General features: G+C 43.5%; 1 protein-coding gene across 2 annotated transcripts in view; it reads right to left on the bottom strand.

Annotated features, from left to right (window-relative positions):
* The window catches only part of FAM168A (family with sequence similarity 168 member A), a 457,874-nt gene that overhangs the window by 84,641 nt on the left and 352,687 nt on the right, over positions 1-20,546 (bottom strand). For both annotated transcript variants that reach the window (XM_078658557.1, XM_078658556.1), the window contains one exon: positions 5,468-5,548. In XM_078658557.1, the coding sequence (XP_078514683.1) occupies positions 5,468-5,548 (81 nt within the window). The remainder of the gene's footprint in view (positions 1-5,467; positions 5,549-20,546) is intronic.

Genomic DNA, 20,546 nt, shown 5'->3' on the forward strand with positions numbered 1-20,546 from the left:
TCAATTTTAAATGAGTAACATCCAAACCTTATTGGGTTGCCCATGTTAGTTGTTTTTTCTACTTTCAGCTCCTTCCCATTCCTAAGTTTCTCCCCTCTATGCCACAGTTGTCTGCGATCCCTATGGTATTCTCTCTCTGATGCTTACATCTTCAACATTTTTCTTGTCTTGTTTTGCGGTAGCGTCCAGGCACCTAGGACCTTCTCTTGGTATCCTGGTCTCAAGAGTGTTTGTCACAGCAACATCTGTTGCTGAAACTGGTAAGCTTGAGTCTTGGTTCTGATACTCGCATAGTCCACCAAACTGTGCTTCATATTGGTGGTTTTCATTATAGCTAGGGAGAGGATGTAGTCTTACGGCTATAGGGGTCGACCTCGAAGCTGGGGAACCGGGCTCAAGTCTCGGCTACGACACTCAACATCTTGTGATTCTGGGCAAATCAATTAGTCTCCCTGTGTCTAACAAAAATGAATGCGTCCTTGTGTAACGAAACTGGAGCTCATGTAAAGCGCTCTAATTATCTTTGGGTCTAGTTCGGGCTATATAAAACTCTTTAAAACATTTTTTTTTAAAAAGCTAATGCACAAATTCCTATCAGTGATGCCTTCAGTACCATTCCAGACTCTTGCAGTTGGTCACAGTGAACTCCAGTCCAGTACCTCTCTCACTACCCCCTCTACCCATGGATCACTACCATGCGTGTGCTATTCCTTCATTGCTCAGGAGCAACAAGGGCTTTCAGTGAGTCTGTGCACAGTGAACCTGAAATAAATGCTACACGGCTAATCACTATATATTTAGGCTGATCCTATGCAGTTTTGATTTGTCCTTTTCCGATGTGGGCATTGGTCTTGCCAGAATGGTAATGCAAAATGGACTTCAGCGTGACAGGATGCAAGTATGTGTCATGACACATATGCTGCAGCCCATGTGAATGCATATGTATACATGCAAGTCATCTTGGAATGTTCAACAAGATAGTTGCAGTGTACACACATGTAGATGGGTTGTAAAGCATGTGCATGCATTTGCTATCAAATGCCATAACCAAACAAACATTGGCAAAGCCAACAGGTCCGCACTCGCCCTTTAAAGAGAGATATATAGACTTTGCAAATGCTTCTTATATATTCTATAGTTTTATGTACTGCAAACTGGACCTTTTGGGGTATCGGAGCACATGAAAAAGTATTCAGGAGGGTTCATTGGGCTAGTTTTGCAGGTTAGGGAAAAGAATGATAAGGGACGGGGCTCAATAGTTTGAGTAAATCGTGTTAGACATCCATCAATGAACAATATGACAACTGATTTGTTTCTGCAGTATTCTGAGCTCTGAGTCTCTTTTGGCTGCCCCAGACGCCTGTCACTCATTGAGACCCAGCCTGCACTCTTTCGTGATTTGGAGTGTTCTTGGAATTGTAGGACTTTAAGCTTTTTCTTAAAACTGTCATACAATGCATTTATCCTTACTGACAAGGGAATGGAGTTCCAGATTTACAGCACATTCTCTGAGAAGGCTTGTTGATGAGTTAGTGATTTTTTTAAGACAGGGGTTTCTAGATGGCTAGGACATATGCTCTGGAGTGATCTGAAGCCTAGTAATATTGCTTATATCTGTGCTAGATAGCCTGCTGCATCTCCATGCACAACCTTCTGTGCTAGAAATGCAGATTTCAGGTTGGGACGTCATTGGCATCTCCACCCTGGGTAATGTTGTGCGCGATGGCTCCCTCAAATCGTTCCGCGACCTGCAGGTGGAATATAAAATGCCCCAATCGCAATTCTTCAGGTACCTCCAGTTCAGGCACGCACTTGCTCCCAGCCTGGAGGGCCTCGACTCTATCCCTGAGTTTAGCCCACTGGAGGCGAAAGTCATTATGGGCGACCTCGAGACCAAGAAGATATCGTGCATTCATAGCGCGTTCCAACTGGAGAAATTACGGGCGGTGTGGGAGGAGGATGTGGGGGCATTGGAGGAGGAAGACTGGAGGGAGGCCCTAGCGGCGCCCCGGGGGGCAGCCATTGCAATGCGTCTCCACCTTATTCAATTTAAGTACCTTCACAGGGTCTATTTTACTCTGGTGCGACTGTGGCGGGAGGGACGGATTGCCTCCCCAGAGTGTCTCAGATGTGGTGGGACGGAGGGTACATTCCTGCATACAGTCTGGCAATGCCTGTCGCAGGACCGCTTCTGGAGAGGGATATTCGCCTGCCCCTCCGAGGTTCTAGGATGGTCGCTTCCACGTACTCCACAGTTTGCCCTGCTACATGTAATGGAGGGGATCGGGGTAACCTTTATAAAAGGCGCCTATTACAGCTGGGTCTCACGTTGGCGAAACGTGATATTGCTAGGATGTGGAAGGATGAGCAGGCACCTTTGGTGGCCGCGTGGAAAAACGGCCTTGACTTTTGCATGGGATTCGAGCGGCCCAGCTTTGAGGCCCGGGGGTGCCCGCGTAAGCACTACAAAATTTGGAAGCAGTGGGCTGACTACAGGGGCATGTGGTTGGAGACTCCAGTTGAAACGGATGATATTCTGGTGGATTGAGGGTAGGGACGGAGGGTATGGGGGGGTGGCAGTCTGGGGTGAGTGTGTGTGCAGGTGGGTGGGTCTCGGTGATGGTGGCGCAATTCGGGGCGGGGGGTGGGTATAGTTGGGGCAAGGGGGGCAGTTATCCTGAATGGTGCTTATTGTCACATATGCTGGTTATATTGTTTTTCCCCAAAAGTCAATTGCTGACTTGTAATTGTGTAACGAGATACTGCAGTGGCCTCTGGGGCACAGAGCCATGCGCCTATTGTGCTAATTGACGAATAAAGTTTGTTTTAAAAAAAAAAAGAAATGCAGATTTCAACAAACATCTGGCCTCTTCTGGAAGTAATTTTAGAATAATTGGTATTGGAGTGGGCTGATCAGATCTTCGGGTGCCGGAAACCAGTCTAGCTGCAGCACTGAGAGATGCTTTTTATGGGGCTGAGTATAGTCTGAGACTGGCTGTGAGTGGAGAGTTGCTGTACCCTAGACATAAAGGACTGATGATCAGACTACAGATTTGAAGACATCTGGTGGGATGAGTGACTTGATTAAACGAGAAAAGTGATTTGGTCTGATCTCCTTCCACTAGAGTGTTCACACGATAGTGCATATTCATCAATAATGAAGTCCAATGATATTAGTTTTTGACAACAGAGGGCATACAGTTGAGTCTGCTTGCACTGGTCTGTCACAGTGCGGTGGGTAGATCAGATGCACCTCCATTTTCTGGTGCTTAAGTTAAAGATTATGGGGCTAATGTGAATTTCAGCAGACGGGATACTCTACTCCATCAAAAATGTGATGGATATCATTTCCACCGTATAATAAGTGCCAGATGATATAATGCACTTTTAATACAGCAGACAGGATATCTATGACGTTTGTGATGGGGTATCCCATCCACCGAAATCTAAATGAGGTCCTATGAAACGTCATCAGACTGCAGATCACCTACGGTCTCAGCTAGGAGATTTATATCCACTGACAAGGAGGCTTTCAACTATAGCAGGGTGTGATAAGCATAAGGATAAAAAGAGCAGTGCAGTGATTTGACGTATTATTAGGCATTTGGGACTATTCTTTGTGACCGAGTGATGTTAATAGTGTTAGTTAAGTCAAGGGGCATTGAAGTGGACAAGAGCGTCATGTGATGATTGCGTCAGGATTTTGATTTTATTAAAAATAGAGATAGGCACATTCTCTCTGATGAAGAAAGATGGAGAGACCAAGAATTTACTTCCAGTGGGGATTATCTTAGATTTTAAGTTATTAAATTCTTTCTTGAATATTTTCCTCTCATGTAGATGTGCAATGAGAGAAAAATAGTCTGTCTTCAAAAACCCCATTTGGCGAAAGTGCTAATCATCCACACCAAGTGTTTTGGGGAGTTCTCAAGAAATTAATGTTAAACTTTTTTTGCAGCATTATTAGAAACGTTTGTAAGGATGCTGATTTTGTAGGAGCTTGTACCCGATTTACTTTTGCAATTAGAAAAGGATCGCTAGTGAGTAAGGCACCAGTCCACCAAACCACAATTGTGTGTTTCTCTTGCCGCTTTACCTGTAAGAGAAGCCCTGCAGAATCAGCTGCGACTGTGTAGACATCTTTAAATATGGAGCAACGAGTGCTAAGGCGCTTTGTGCGGACGAAAGAAAATCCACAAAAGAATGGAAATGAGCTCAAGATTTCATCTTTTGTAGCCAGGTGCCCACACTAGGCAAGGCGTATACGGCATCCAAGAAGCAGATAAACTTGACTGCAAGAACCTACCAAAAGTCCAAAGAGATCAAGAGCTAGAACCGTGACTTGGGTTAATCATTTTCTTTACCAGAAAATTGGCCAATCAAATTGTGTTATATGACAGCACAAAACTAGCAGCTAGATTCATGAACGAAAAATCGGCTCGCAAAGGGCCAGTTTCTCAGAATCTGGCCCTTTGCGAGCGCAATTTTTGCATTTGGGATTCATCATCCCAAATGCAAAAATCACTATTTGCGAAATCGCATATTTGCGAGGAATTGCATTTAAGGAATCTCTATTTGAGATTCCTTAAATGCAATTCATGAAACTTTTAAAATATGCGAATTCGCAATTTCCGGCCGTTATTTACCACGAAGTCTGACTTCGTGGTAAATAGCGAAAACTTAGAAAAATGCACTTTAGTGCATTTTTCTAAGTGGTATGTTACACACACACATGTCCTTTGGACATGTGTGTGCGCAACATCAGGCTACATTTCCATTTCAGGGGTGCTACAGGGTGTCCTTTCGACACCCCTGGCACCCTTGAAATCGCATCCTTATTTGCGATTAGCAAATTGCTAATCGCAAAAAGGAATAACTCCCCATTCATTCCTATGGGCCTGTAGGCCCATAGGAAGGGATGGGAAGTTATTCCTTATTTGCGATTAGCAATTTGCTAATCGCAAATAAGGATGATGTAGGAATCGCAATATTTTTTGCTATTCCTACATGAATCCCGTTTTGCAAGTCCTTAATAGCGATTCCTTAATAATCGCTATTAAGGACTCGCAAAACGGGACTATGATGAATCTAGCTGTAGATCGTGGTTTCTTACTGAATTAGAACACAGAAGTGACTGTTAGCATCAAAGGAGAGGCGTGTGCCTAATTGACTAGATCTGTATCAATTTTATGAGAGAGTAAACATAGCACTGATGATGAAACAGCCGTGAAACATAGAACGCCGTCAAGTCCTATACAAACACCACAACCCTCCATCTTCAGAAATAATTATAATACTGTGGTGAAAAACGCAAACTTGTCCAGTATCCAAGACAGAGCTGCACGCTGAGAAGATAATAAATTGAGAGCAGAAAAACATGTTTGCCTGATGAAAAGTAATGCCAGCGGAGTCGGCAGGCCACTCGTCTGCGCATCTTGAAAGGCTCTTGAACAGATGCTCCACTTACCTGGGGCGTAGCCGGGACTGCTGGTGGCATACATGTTCGGGTTGTAGGCAGGTGCAGCTGTTGGGTACCCAGCAGGATATCCTGCAGAGAAGAGAAGAATAAAATCACATCATCAGCCGGGGCTGCCACAGAAGCATCTACAAAACCAGTCCTCCTCCGACAAGGAGGGCTGTCGACGCGCATTACGGATTTAATGGAGTGTGAGGACTGCAGATTCAAAAACAAATCAAAGCACCAAGTGTAGTCAATCACCCTACAGGAAAGGAAGGGTAAGAGGATCTGAAAGAACCTACTATTCTTTATCTCCAACGTGCAAACCTGGGCCAGCTTTGTTCTGCAGAAGAACAGCCCGCTGGTATCCTGTCCTCGAAGGCAGTCACTCAAGCGAGAATTGAAAAGATTCAGAGACAACTAAATAACACTTAATTACAGGGGGAGCGCACAAGCATGAGCGAGGACTGAAGCGTGTGAAGGTACGGAGGTTAACAATGCGACATCAGAGACGTGAAGGTACTCACAAGCAACGTGAGATGGGGAAAAATGATCCATAACAATAACTGAGCAGGATGAAATGTATCTGAAGAAGAAGCAAGGATTATGGTGGGTGAAATAAAAAAAATCAATGACTGGTAATATGTGCCTGGTTCACGTGGGAGAAAAGTGGAGAGAAAAAAATATAGTAACAATAACACAAATTAAAAAAAACAGATCGGAAACTAAAAGCTCGATTCCACAAACCTTTGGTCATGAATAGACACGGCAGGTGACAGACACCCACAGGTCAGTATCACCAAAGGGTCTTCACTTGGCTGAAGAATGAAAAGGGGGCGAGAGAAGATGGTGTGCAGAGGTGTAAGCCGAGTTTATGTACAAACTATGGCTAACATCCGCTTTCTCTTCCACACGCTAAAATGCAGATACTGGAAAATTCAAGTGTATGGTGCCCTTTGCCTGGTTTTGCGGTCTTGCTACAGACAGCTTTAGCCATCTTTGACAGACCGCGCAGTGGCTAATACTGAACATATATTTAATAGTGGGCAATGGGTGTAGCACTTGTCCCTGACTGGATAGTTCTTGTCTAATTCAATTTCCTGTTCCTTATTCGATGGCTTTCCTACCTATTGCTGTGTTTGTCCACCCCATTCTTTTTGAGTGGTGATTAGAACTTCCACTGCTGACGTCAGGGAGCAAGTCATCTATCTACATTTTTCTTTCCAACTGAGCTTTAGGACTCAATGGCAGTACATATACTGCTCTTCAATTTTCCCTCTTTCGTTCTCTGTCGCCCCCACTTACCTCTCCCCACCTGCGCCTTCTTAGTCATTCTCCATCATACTGCTATCTCTCCCTCTTTCAGACGCTGACACTGAGCACAGCTGTTTCTTGCAATCCCTGGCCACTGCTTCTGCTATTGCTTTGCAAGTGTTTGTTGGAGTGCACTAGCATTGGCAAAGCCAACAGCTGTGGAAAGCAACCGCAGGACATTTTTTTCTATACTTCCAAGATGGCGGCAAAGAAGCATCTATACGCATCACGGTGACCATCTTGCATGTATAGAAAATATGGTTCGGACATCTTGGAATGTTAATTTCTAGATTTTCAAGATGGCCCCACTTTGCGAATAAAAGAAACACTGGCAAAGCCAATTCTGATAGTAAAAAAGCACAGGAACAGGCACAGCTACTGCTTGATTCTTTTAAACAGAGTTTGCCTATATTGTTCAAGTCCTCATTCCACTCTTGGGGCCCAAGTTAGCCGAGTTGGTTTTTTGATAGCGCGGGGTTGTTTACACAAGGACAACAAGTCTTTATTCTCTTCTACAGCCAGGACTAGACCGAGTATTTCTCCCATTGAGCCCCCAAATACAACATTTCGATAGGAGCAAATAAATATATACATATTGACATTTTCACAATTTGCTCCTGCAAACAGCTACTGCAGATGGGTAGGGCGCCAGATATGGAGCATTGGGTTAATTCCTTTGTTAAAGTAAAGAACTGCCTGCAAAGTACGTGAATTTTAGCCAATATATTTGGAAAATTGTACTGTAAATGTAATTGTCTGCCGTCTTCAGTTCAATAAAGTTTTATGTAGAATGAGAAATGAGACCCTCAATTCTTTGGAGCTCGGGTTTGCTAATTACTGGGTGCGGTAAACTGCACAAACTCTGACCCCTGTGCAAACATGAGTTTACACAAGGGTCTAAATTATCCACCCACGTGTCATCGGCAGCCCTGCACCCACAAACAGTCGCCACCGTCGCCTGCTTTAAATTTTGGTTTTATATATGTGTTGCTTCTCTCCATCAAATAATGCAGCTTAACTTTTGTGATGCATTTTAATAACGAATGTATGTCGTCCTTTTACCAGTGGGTACATGAAATTAGGATGAGAGGAGAAATGTATGCGGTAGAGCTTTATAGTTTGGTTTCCTTTGCCACCTTCATGTAGGTTGCAAAGTTTTAGAGAAAAAAAAACAACCTTAAGTGTGTAAAGGAAAATACCAGCCTGGTTATAAAACCTACCTTTTATTCAGGGCCACTGTCAATTATGAGAAAGGGGAGCATCAAATTATGCGGCAGGGTTGAATAATTATCCAGCAAAAAAAGGCAAGTTATGAAGCATAGTGCGGCACATTTTCTGATAGTATTACTTCTTTATTGTGTCATTTTCACACATGGTAATACTCTCTGGGCAAAGATGACACCGCATTATTTAGTTTAACACCCAAATTCGGAAACTGAAAGATGACCGGTTAACCTTTACGAAAGGCCTTCCACTGCACAGAAACAGATGGCGCCACATTTTAGTAACTTCTGATCCATTAAAGCTGGAAACATTCTTTTTCAATTACAATTTGCAGATTATGCAGCAGAAGATGGATTATATGGCAAATGCGGCAAACCCGTAATTATACAAAAAAAAGGCTGCAGCAGCAGAATCAGAATCCCAGTGGCACAGTTTTTAATGCACATTAAACCATACAATTTACAGATCCAGCGACAGATAAATGCAGAAAATAATCTGCACCGCAAAGAACTTCTGTAAATCTGCGACACCCTATGCACTAAAAAGCAAATCTGCCTATTGAGGGAGTTGGTTCAAGAAACAAAGCAGAATGCAAACTATTACCTAGAAGTGGCCACATGTTAAACTTAAGAAATAATGCCATAATGCCATATGGTGTGCCCTTAGGGCAGCAGAGGGTCTTGTGGGTGCTGGGAAGGTAGAATGACTGTTTTACCTGCAGTCCTAGAGAATCTGGGGATAGTTTGTCATTCCCCAAGTGGGCAGTCAACCCACTAAGCTGTGTTGGCAGCTCTTACCTCCTTTTAAAGCTGCCGAACCATCAGAAAGATTTTTTTCCGTACCCAAAAAGGAAAATAAATGGCAAATAATGGCACCTCTGTGGCGAATAAATCGAGCGGGCGAATACGTGGACACCGCTTAGCTTCTCTTTGAACCCAATCAAGCTTAACTTCTCTTTAAACCTAATCAACCCAGCCATTCACAACGAAAACGATCCAAACAGCGCATACATGCCGACACCTTCCCAGACAGAGACAAATGCAGGCAAAAACACCATTGTTATGAAATCAGAAACTGAAAGCCATCAAACAACCAAAACATGCAACTAGTGCTTTCTTAATACTGTGGTTCTGTTTAGGCAGTTAGCCCTGTGTTGTGAAACCAAAACCACTTACCTACCAACCGTCAATACCAAAGACAGTTTGGAAAAATGTATCGAAAATGATTAATTTTGAACCATTATGTGACCAGAAATATTGGGCAAAACTGGATGGATTTATAGGCAAGTTTAAGGGTCTGGAGGCTTCCGCTTCGAAGAATTGTTGGGCTCCAAAATGTTGCTCCAGTTAAGAAGAAAAAAAAAAAAGTTACTCCACTGTAACACAGATCTCCAGAGTTGGTATCCTTCATAGTTTTCCATGTTTGAAACACCTCCATTGTTATGCTTTAAGTTGAAATAAAAACATCCTTATCAGAGGTAAAGCACTTATGGGCCTTACTCCCTCCCTCTTGTTTGCACCATGCGGTTTCTCATCCTTGTTATTGCCTCCAGTCACTTTGGAAGGCTACCCGTCCCTCTTGGGCTGTATACTTGCCGTGTGAACTCTCTCTGTAATTACTACTGAGGCATCTTCAATGCAGTGGGTGAAGCCTTTTTTAGGTCGAGCCCGAGGGTCAGCGCGTGCATGTGCTGCTCGCTCTGCGAGGCATGCTGTATTGGAGTATGCACTGGATGCCCCTTCCACTCTCCGCCCATATCTGTCATTGGCTTGTGTCATTGTCCTTCATTATTGCTGGCTTCTGATTCGTAAATAGGCTTGTTAGTCCCTCCTGGGTACCTCCTTGTCTGCATTTGTCTTGTCTGCAAACCAATAACGACTGGTCCTTTTACGGTCCACATTATAAGTGGGTGAGCACTATTTTGTTTTTTCACTAATGGGGTCCATGGCGGCTGCTTTTTTTGTATTTGCAACGCGCCCACACATGGTGGCTGCTTTTCGTATAGAGCGATATGCCGCTCTAACTTTAAAAGTGGCTAACTCCACAGCACTCATGGCCCAATGGTGACGTTCTTTTACCCTTTTTTGTTTTTTTTTAAACTATAATGGTGGTCGCCCCGCCCACTTCAGGGACACCAGCCTCAATTTATTTACTTAACTTTATTCGTGAGCGCGGCGCCGGCTTCACGCACAACGTGCTCTACAATACAGTAGGCCTTGCTTTTGCCAAAGTTTGACCTATTCATATTGTAAATGACAATGCCTTTTAATTTTATAAAAGACATTGCCATTTACAATGCCAATAGCTCAAAATCTCGCATTTGCGAAATCTATTGCATTGCAAATGCTTGTTTCCCTCCTTTCTTGGCTCATTGTTAAAGTATTACTGCAAATGATTTTCCATTTGCCCCTTGAAAAATAAACAAACAAACAGATGTTCCAGAATTGGAAATAGAGAGGACGGCAATTCCATGTTGTCCAAATGTCCTCCAACGAACCGATTCCACGGACTCCTCTGCATCCACTGAAGGGGTCTAATGAAGAGATAAGCCCGAGGAAGCACACTGATGCAGGACGCCACCAAGCCAAACAAACGCAGGACCACATTGCTGGCTGAAGAGGTTGGTACTTGAAAATAACTTGAAAATAACGACCACCTGCAAGATGAGGCAAAATCACTCGGCTTGGGAAGACTACAGTAGCTGTTTGCACACAATCACCCTATAATGCAAATCCTTCGAGCTGGTATCGGGATTGATGTCAGTCAATTTATCGTTGCTGCAAAAGGGTGATTATTGCATGACTAGGCTAGCTCTGGAGATACTGCTTTCACCAGCTAGACATGTGTAATGATGGATAGCATTGCAATGAAGGCCAGCCACTGCTACACCTTGGTTAAGACCTGTGGGACTACAGATACCGAAGGGCAGCACAGCAAACTGGCAGTGCCCCTCTCCCACAAACCAAAGAAACTGCATGGGTGCAGCAGTAGCATATCTGCCCCATCTGCCTGGTCACCACAGATATTTCATTTCGTTATGTAACTTAATTTTGCAGGTATTATGACTGTACCATGACACAGATATTCACTGCTACAGTGTGTGTACTTAGTCCCTAAATCTGTACTGCTGTAAAATTGGTTTATTCTTTGATGTATTTAATTTTCCAGTAACACCACCGAGTTTACGCAGAAATTGCATTAGTATTATGGAAGTTAAATGTCACATGTGAAATGCAGTGTGAATTTATACCACCCACATCTTTGACAAAAATATATGGCTTTAAAGAGCACCACTGTGGGCTTGGCTGCAGTTTAAAAGAAGCATGTCAGGAAAGTCTCTTTGCCGTGCAAATGTAGAAATGTATATATAGAAATGTTGTGAAATCTACCTAGGGTGTGTTAATTGAGTTGATAAGGGTTATGCCTTTCCAAATTAAGAATCCATTTTCTAACAAGCAGGAATTGGGATGTGACGCCCTCGGTGCGCCAAACGCGCACCGGTGGCAAGGCTCGCTCTTACCTGGCCCCAGGATACTGGAATAAATGACCCATCACTCTTCGTGAGATCCCCAACTATAATATTTTTAGGAAACGACTGAAAGTTTCTTTGTATTAATTACTTTGGTGATCCCCCTGCTCAGATGTTCCTCTACAGCGCCGGGATGCCCCCGGGTGATTTGTGCGCTATAAAAGTGGCAATAACATAACATAACAATGCTATCCAATCATGCAGTAGTGGAGTCTAATATACTCACCACTTTCTACAGCACTAAGACCTAGCGCAAACTGCCCTTATCTCCTTGAGATTTGGGAACGCTTTTCTTTGCACTCTTCTCTAGAAGGGGGGGGGGACCTCCTGCACCAAAATATTAGTGTGGGGTAGAGGTAGAAAGTTGTGGGGGTGAGGGTAGAGGGTTTTGGAGGAATGGGCGAAAGTTTGTTGAGGAGGGAAAGAGAGTAATTCCCATGAACAAACTGAAAGACCCACTGGTTCCCATTTCCCGAGGTACGCAGAACAATCAAATCTATTTACGGCGAGTACTCAGAGCGGTTTTGGGGTGCTAGACGTGGAGGAGGATTGGTTCTGCGTGTCGGACATATCACTTGCCCCGATCAGGGGAAAATAACTGTTTTTACTGAGGCTGGAACAGGGGTAGCTAGCTTTTTTCCTTGAGCCTGGTGATGGTATCCTAGAAATATTTGACACTACTGTTGGAATATTTGGTTTAAGAAGCTAACCTCCAAAGCTCAAGTAATGGCTTCACTGGGTTTAAAGTATTCAAGTGAATTGTTCACCTTCTCACCAAATAATCTTTGGCTACTGTATTGTACGTCCATTAGCTTGACCTGCACATCCCCAGAAACAATGGTGCGGCTCTCATGGTGTGTCTTTGGTTGACTACCCCAGTACCTTTTGAATATGCTACTAAATCGGTTATGTCAAGTCTAATTTGCACTGACTGTTTGGCAGCATCCGTCCTCATCTTATATCGTTGAAATTAAGAAGTCTGTCATGTACATGAAGAATGTGGACTGAAATACTAGCCGTTTCCCAAACTGTGTACATGCAGGTTACCAGCAAATGATTAGCATTGGGGGATGCAAAGCTGCCTGGGGCAAAAACCTTACACCCTAAAGAGTTTAGTTTTTAGGATCTGTATGGTGGAGCAAAGGGGAATGTGAAATTGTTCTCAGGATACCCCTACACAAAGCTTTCTGGTGAATGGTGAGCTAAAACACACTGGTTCTGAAGGCGTAGGCTTATATTTGATTGAAACATATCAAGATACTGAAGGAGCAGACTGGCATCCCAGAAGCTCCTGTAATGTAAGGAAGCAAAGCCACACTGAAAGTTAAAATTGGTTCAGACGTAAATTTACATGTCAATATTTCAATAAATAGGGAATACTGAAGATGATCTCCGGGCATCTGAATTTTGAGAGTCTCTGCAACTTGTTAAATGACAGTAAAATTATAGGCCTGCTCAGCTGTGATGTGATACTCTCTTTAAGGAAACTCAATTTGCATGGCTTGTCTAGGCCACTATAATTTTACAAATCTGCTAAAAGGCTAGAATGATTCTGAAGAGGTGGCAGTACACTGTCTCACTGGCCTTCAGCGGGAGGGTTTCCAAATTGGAATGCATTGGAATCTGAACCAAAGAGGTTATAAATACACCGAAAAGCATCATGCTTCACCATGAAGACATTTTCCCCGGATCTAAAACTAAGAAAGTCCCAGGAGCTTCCTTTGGTGCAACGGAAAATGGAGTAATCTAGGGAAACAACGAATTGTCCACTGTTCTTGAACTAAGAATCTCCCGGATGGTTTCCTTTGGTGGAATGGGAGATGGAGCGATCAATGGAAACACAAAGAAATCAAGAATGGTATCTATATCATGTGTTGAAAGCCTTCCAAGGGACAATGCTCTGGAAGGGGCTCCAACACACACACAGGTAGCTGAATTCGGAGCTCCAATTCCCTCTAAGGGGTGTGGTGTTCAAAACATTTACATCATTGGATGACGGCTGGACAGTGCATAATGAGGTGAATGTGCTACTAAATAAATGCTATTGCATTCCTAGGTTATACGGCTTTCTGAAAAATTATGGGGTATTCAAAGCCGGATGGGGGATGATTCATGCATGTGAATATATCAAAGATCCGATGTTGGATAACTGAATATATTTCTTGAGTGCTGATCACCACAATGTTAAGGATCACGTAACCTTTTTTTAAACCTTTCCACAGTGGCTGCCAGGAGGGCACGCAGAACGTGTCAGCAAAGGTACAATGTGATGCTATCTAACGTTATCATTGACATGCTTCAATGAAAATTCAATGGGATGGTCTCAGTGATGCAGCACATCTGAAGCAGAAATAAGGGGGGTCAGAGGTATCAGGGTTAATCTCAAAAGGGCAGTAACCTCCTACCTATCTGCTAAATGCATAAATGTGGTTAACCAGTGGATTGAGGGAAAGAATGTCATTATCGCAGACATTCTTCCCCACGTATACAAACCCATATCATCATCATGGCATCAATTTATTTATTTCCATTAAACGCTACATATTTATTTCCTTTATACTCACCCAAGTACAATCTTCAAAAATACAACTACTAGACCCTCTCCCAAAATGTTACCACACAGCCAATATAAGCCACATCGCCCTTCTGTTTCATCTTAGTGTTTATATCAGATCACCAGTATATCTTTGTATCATTACTGTAATGGGAAGTACACCCATACTTAGCATGGAAATGGGACATTGCATAGAATCAAGCCATGCAGCTGCTCTGTCCCAAATTCTAGCCCCCTCCTTACTAAGATGGAATAGGAAATGCAGAAACATAAATAAATGAAATACCTCAAAATAACACTTCTTTGGGGAATTTGTTCACTCATTTTGGCTTAGAAACTGGCCATTTTTGTAAATGTGATATATACCCCCAAATAGCTTATTGCCACTGTAACAATTCGACTCAAATGCATAACAGGAGGCAAAAAAAAAATGTATATTTTCAAAAATATTCCTAGATTCCGGCTTTGAAATCTAGGAGGTACGAAGTGATAGAGTTGAAGGATACTTTCTAAGGATACAGTTGTGGAAACAAAAAGTTGAACATTCTTGATGGAATGCTATCTTTTAACTTTTATAGCCATTTAAAATGATATACCTGGCAATCAATAATGAATTAGAGATTTCCCAGACAAGTATCACATGCTTTCTACACTGTGTCATTGGACTATCCATCCTCGTGCTTCTTCCTAACTTTTGGATGTTAAACATTTTGGAAACAAAACATTTTAAAGCATTTCACAGCAATGCATTTGGGTGGAAGTTAAGCTATGCAGAATGAAATGTGGAGACAGATGCATGTGCTATAGGATCAGGTCTGCAGTCAAGCGGGTAAGACAGATTCTCCATAAGAGATGCCTCCAAGGGGTATTTCATGTTTTCTTCTTCGCATCTCTCATTCCAGTCTTCCGTTCCTTTCTTTTACGCTAGTTCAAGGATCCTTATTGTTCTGAGTAGTGTGGAGGTTATCGGTGACATGTGGTGGGCTAAAAACGATGGATGAGTATGCGGGCCAGAGCAATCGTCAGTGGCTCAGATTAACTCAAGCATTCCATCCATCACCTTGTTGTTTTTGTATTTACTGCAATAGTCATGTCACAGTTCAATCCCCTGCAAATCACTCAGCAGGTTCTTGTTAGAAGACGGAGCACGAATATAATAAATATTGTTCAGTTTTCTTTGAAAATGTGTACAGAATATGTTATTGAAGATACCTCGATAGAGTATACTATGGGGCACACGACTGAGTAAAACAAGCATTTACAATGCAACGGGTCGCGCATTTGCAGGAGTTTAAGCTATTGGCATTGTAAATGACAATGCCTTTTTATTTATGTGTTTTCAAAGCCAACACATATATCAAAGGCACTGTCATTTCTAATGTCAATAGCTCAAACTCTCGCAAATGCGAGACTGCTTTCATAGGGGCCGTGTCCCTTTCTTTAGACGCTGTTCGCCGTATTCAGGTTACAGCAAGCCGCGTCTAAAAAAATGGGGCATGGCCGCCAATTAAATTGAAGGCACGTCATAGGGCGCTTTTACTCCCAAAAATTTTGTTCACAAACAAATGATTGTTGTTGGTAAAAGCGTACCATGCCATGCTTCCACTTTAAGGAAGGACGCGTACCTTTCTTTAGACGCCGCTCACTGTAACCTGAATACGCCTGCAGAGTCTAAAGAAAGGGGCGGGCCATTATGTACGGTAAGTAAAAGCATGGTATGAGGGCTTTTACTGCAAAAAAAGAAAAAAATGTTTTGTAGCGAGGCCGCTAAAGTTAAAGCAGACCGTGCTGCCAAAAATTAAATAAAGAAGCACGCCCACTATACTTAAAGCAGACTGCCCTGCTAAAGCAAATAAAAAAAGAAATGAGGCCGCTATAGTTAAAGCGGACTGCTATTAGTAATTAAAATAAAAACGGGTGTCGAGCAAGTAATGGGTGGAAACGAGGCAAATCATGGAAGAAAACCGTGCTCACAGCCTAGATAAATCAGACCGTGTAACAACACAAGCTAAAAGTCCAGTCCGCATGGGCGGTTACAAATGCAGACCGCGCGGTACCAAGGAGGGTCTACTAAGCCTATTCATGAATGAAAAGCAACGATTTAGAAAGGACAGGAGCCAATTGAAAAGATGGGTGGGACATGGGCGGAGCTTCAAGTCACTACCTGAATACAGCATGCCACGCAAAGCAACGCATGGGCTGCCCAGGCTCGAACTAATGAAGCAGAGCCTTGAAAGATGCAAATCCACATGGGTATATTCTTGTACCCAATATGGGAGTGCCCGATAGTACAAAACTACTGGCATCACATTTGCATCGTACTAACGCAGGTGGTAGGGAGGAAGATTGTACAGGAACCCCAACTAGTGATGTAGGGGCTGATGGACGAACGGGGGCGGGCAAGACCAGCACTAGGCTGCTGGTGGCAAAGGCCTTACATATCCCCATAAGAGACACTGCACGGCATTGGAGGTTCCCTCGATAGAGGAAGGGGCACGAGGAATGGACGACTGTGCTGCAATTTGTATATAAGTCGGGGAAGTGCCCCAAGAAGCAAAATAAAGTGTGAGATCCATGGATTGCGTACTCTGCGATATAGGATGGGTAAGGTGTCGAAACCCGATGTCAATCTGGTCATATGTAACTATACAGAGAGATGTTCCACAGACTACATGTACAACTACGCGATTGCATGTTGGGAACTCTTACTTTGCACACAAAGTTAACAATATATATATATATATATATATATATATATATATATATGTGTGTGTGTTATTAAAACAGACTCATGACCAATGCGAAACAATGTGCACAAACACACACTCAAACTCCAAGGAATGTCAGGCAGAGGAACGTGAAAGAGTTAAGAAAAACACCTTTGATAACACAAACCCAAGAATATACAATAAACGCTAGTGTTCCTCAGCAAAACAGAAAAAATGCAAATTCTATTTAAATCACGGAGGAGAAACATTAAACGCACGAAGAAACATGCAGGCTTTTCATAACCTTTCCAGAGCCATTCCTCCCAAATGTCATGTACTAATCTGTAATGCAGTCAAGAACAGAAGGCGCGCGGTAATGCTGCGAAAGTTCACCCCGACCCGCCAGCCTCACATCTGACAGTGGCAGGGCGCCCTGTGTGAAGGGCATTAGCAAAGCCACCGGCTCTGACCTTTGTGTGGCCAAAGCTTCACTGACAGGTACAGCCGATGCTGCTGCGCGCCCCTCCCTCAGAAACCGAACAGGTGCAGCAGTGCTGCAAGCTTCAGTACTGTAAGCCTCACAGGCGCTGCACAGGCAGCAGCAGTGCAAGAACTAGTCCAGAGCCGCACTGAATCTCCTCACACACAGAACAGGTGCAGCAGCAGTGCTGCAAGCTTCCTCCACACACACACCACAGATGCAGTATGTGCGACACCAGCAGTGCAAGACCTAGTCCAGAGCCGCACTGTACCTCCTCTCACAACAAACGGGTACAGCGGTCGTGTAAGCCTCCTTCTCACACAGGTACAGCACAGACCGCAGCAGTGCAAGAACTGATGCTACAATGCATCTCCTCACACACAACACAGGTACTGCACAGGCAACAGCAGTGCAAGAAATAGTACAGCAGCACTGTATCTTCCCACACAGAACAGATAAAGCAGAATTGCAAGCTTCCCTCACACAGAGCGCAGGAAGCTGCGGTGCAACATTCCCTCAAACACACAACAATCACAGAAGCAGTGTAGCCCCGGTGCTCCTGAATATAATGCACTATTGATATCTATAACCCTGACAGCAGCACTGTAAGCTTCCCTTACAGGCCAAATGGACGCAGACATCACAAGCCGCAGGATGGGGGCACAAGGTATCCCCGCGACTCTGACTGTGGCACCAACAGCCCCGTGTCCTTAAGAGCTTCAGCAGTGACCAGTGTTTGTCCAAACTTCTAGCCATTCTCTATTCACTCTGGACCTCTTGATGGGTGCTGTGCAGGACTCGCCACTTCCTGAAGAGAAGCCTTGTCCAACATTTTCATTGGCTGCCTTCCGATGAGTCTATGCCATGCAGTTGCCCGGGCTCAAAGTGTAGAGCGCCAATCTAAACACTCAGATGTATTTAACAGGAGGGCTCCAGATAATAGTAGGTTAAAACCAGTGTTTTTTTCTAAGGTACAGCATGGAGAGCACAATCACAGAGGGGCAGTTACTCTGCAGCAGGGGGTATTCAGAGGTGGGACACCCCAGATTTTAAAGGCTTCCAGTATAATTTTGCCTCAAATGACAATAGTCTCAAAAGTGAGCAATGCTCTCATTCACACCATCTGCAGAATTCTGGAATTCATAAAATAGTATCTATAATATACCTTTACGTACTCCGACATGCCGTTGTGAAGTGTCCCCAAAACATTTAAATGGGTATAAAATGTGAGGATTTGGGGAACAGGTACACATTATTAGAACAATCTGAAAGAACTGTGAGCTCGCTGCACCTTTACTTACAAGAGGTTGGAAGTTTTGGGGCGGACTCACAAAGGCATCTTGGAGTAGTCCTGCAATACTGCGTCTCATACACACAACTGCTTTAGTGAATCAGCCCCAATGTTTGCCCATGGCCGACCCTGCATCAACCAGGATAAGAATGTTTGCCCATGACTACAAGAACAGGGATTCTCTAATAGTGTAACAGTTTCTACTGGACCAAGCAACACTACATTTTGGAGGATGGACCACTACCCATGCATTAAAAGAGGACTTTTTAGGTTTTTTGCAGGAATGTGGCAACTCCAACCGGTGGTGTGCTGCTGGAGGGTCTATAACTCAACTTGCGGAAATCCCACCGCATGCGCAGTGTATGTTATAACCATACAAAGTACATATTATATTCTCTGGAGGATCTTTTCCAGGGGTAGGTGGTGCTTCTCCATACCATCACGAATGACTGCGCATTAAACTATATAGCCTCTAGGCAGGTCACACACCCTACCAACTGGAACAAGGAGGCTCAATTGGCTCGAAACAGTTGAACAGAGAAATAATAACACCTGTACATGTTCCATTTTAAGTAGTCAGCCTTTTGGATAATACGAGGCGGACAAAGTGATGTGCTACAGGCACAGCCCGCAGCGCTCTCCAACCAGCCTTAGGGAATGTGGAAGAAAGATTTCAAGTGCCGTTCTAAAATCATGAAAACGCACACAAGCAATGGATCCTTTAGAACAGCGGTAAAAGTGTAATATTTTTGGAAAAACAGTTTAAAGATTCAATATAACAACATCTGAATAAATTACGAAATTACTTTTAGTGCCCACTAGAGTTAAATTGTATTCACAGATGTTACCAGGGTCTTGAAAATATAAATGTACTGACAAAAATATAGAGCGCTATTTACACCCAAAAGCTGCCACAGGACTCAGAGGGCAGATTAAGCATGCAGAAAAAAACAACATTAAACACTCATGAATCAGGGCATCAACATTAATGGAATATTACACTCACCAAGGGTATAAGTGAAGGTGCAAATTCAGCCATTAAGGTTAAATTTACACACTCTCAAGTTTAGTGTCAGCATTGTGTTGGTTAGTTTGCTCGCAAAATGAGAGAGAACACACGTACATAGGTCTTGGTTACACAAACACCACTTGAAGGTGGTTTTCTAGGGACACATTTAGTCCTCTCTTAGGCATTGGTAAGTGCATATACAAGGAGAGGAAGCGGCAGGAGACTCCATTTAAAGGTATTCAAGAGAAGTTAAACTTGAAAATGGATATGTTGTAATACATGCACATTAACCAGGAAATTCCACATGCAGGTCTTTTATATGCCTTTTATGCATGTGAGGGATCCTGGAAAACAAAAACTGCCACGGGTATTCCAGGGATTTTTTGTGAATTAGAAATTCGCTCCCCACAAACACATTTCTGACTTTGAAGTTGGCCTTTCATGTACCCACGAGGTTTTACACTCCCACTGCTGATCTGCCAGATCTGACCCTCTTCCCAGCACCCTTTCCCCCTCCCCTCTTTGCTCTACTGGGGTCTTGTTTCTTCTGCATTGGACTTTTGCAACTGTAACTATTGTAACCATGTGTCCTTTACCAAAGCACTCCTTCTCCCCTTGTTGGGGAGGGATCCGGCAATTATACCCTGGAGCCTCAGAGACCCCTCGGATAGAGTACCCAGCGTCAGGGGAGCCACACACAGCAGAGGTGTGGGAATGGCACCATTTCCACTGGGATCACAGCACACCGGATGTTGGACACTGTTTTTCCTTGTCTCCCCGGTTGTGTTTCTTTCACCCTCCCCCACCTCTTTCATTCTTTTGTCTACCTCCCCTGCTCCTATCCCCTCTCCCCTTGCTGCTTTTTCCCTTACATATATGTTTTTAACACATGCAACTACGCTCCAGCAACTTGTAACTATGCTGTGAAACTGTGTAACTTGAAACTATGTAACTTGTAACGATGCTCTGAAACAATGC

The sequence above is a fragment of the Lissotriton helveticus genome, chromosome 8 (assembly GCF_964261635.1).
Source record: "Lissotriton helveticus chromosome 8, aLisHel1.1, whole genome shotgun sequence".
NCBI classification, from domain to species: Eukaryota; Metazoa; Chordata; class Amphibia; order Caudata; family Salamandridae; genus Lissotriton; species Lissotriton helveticus.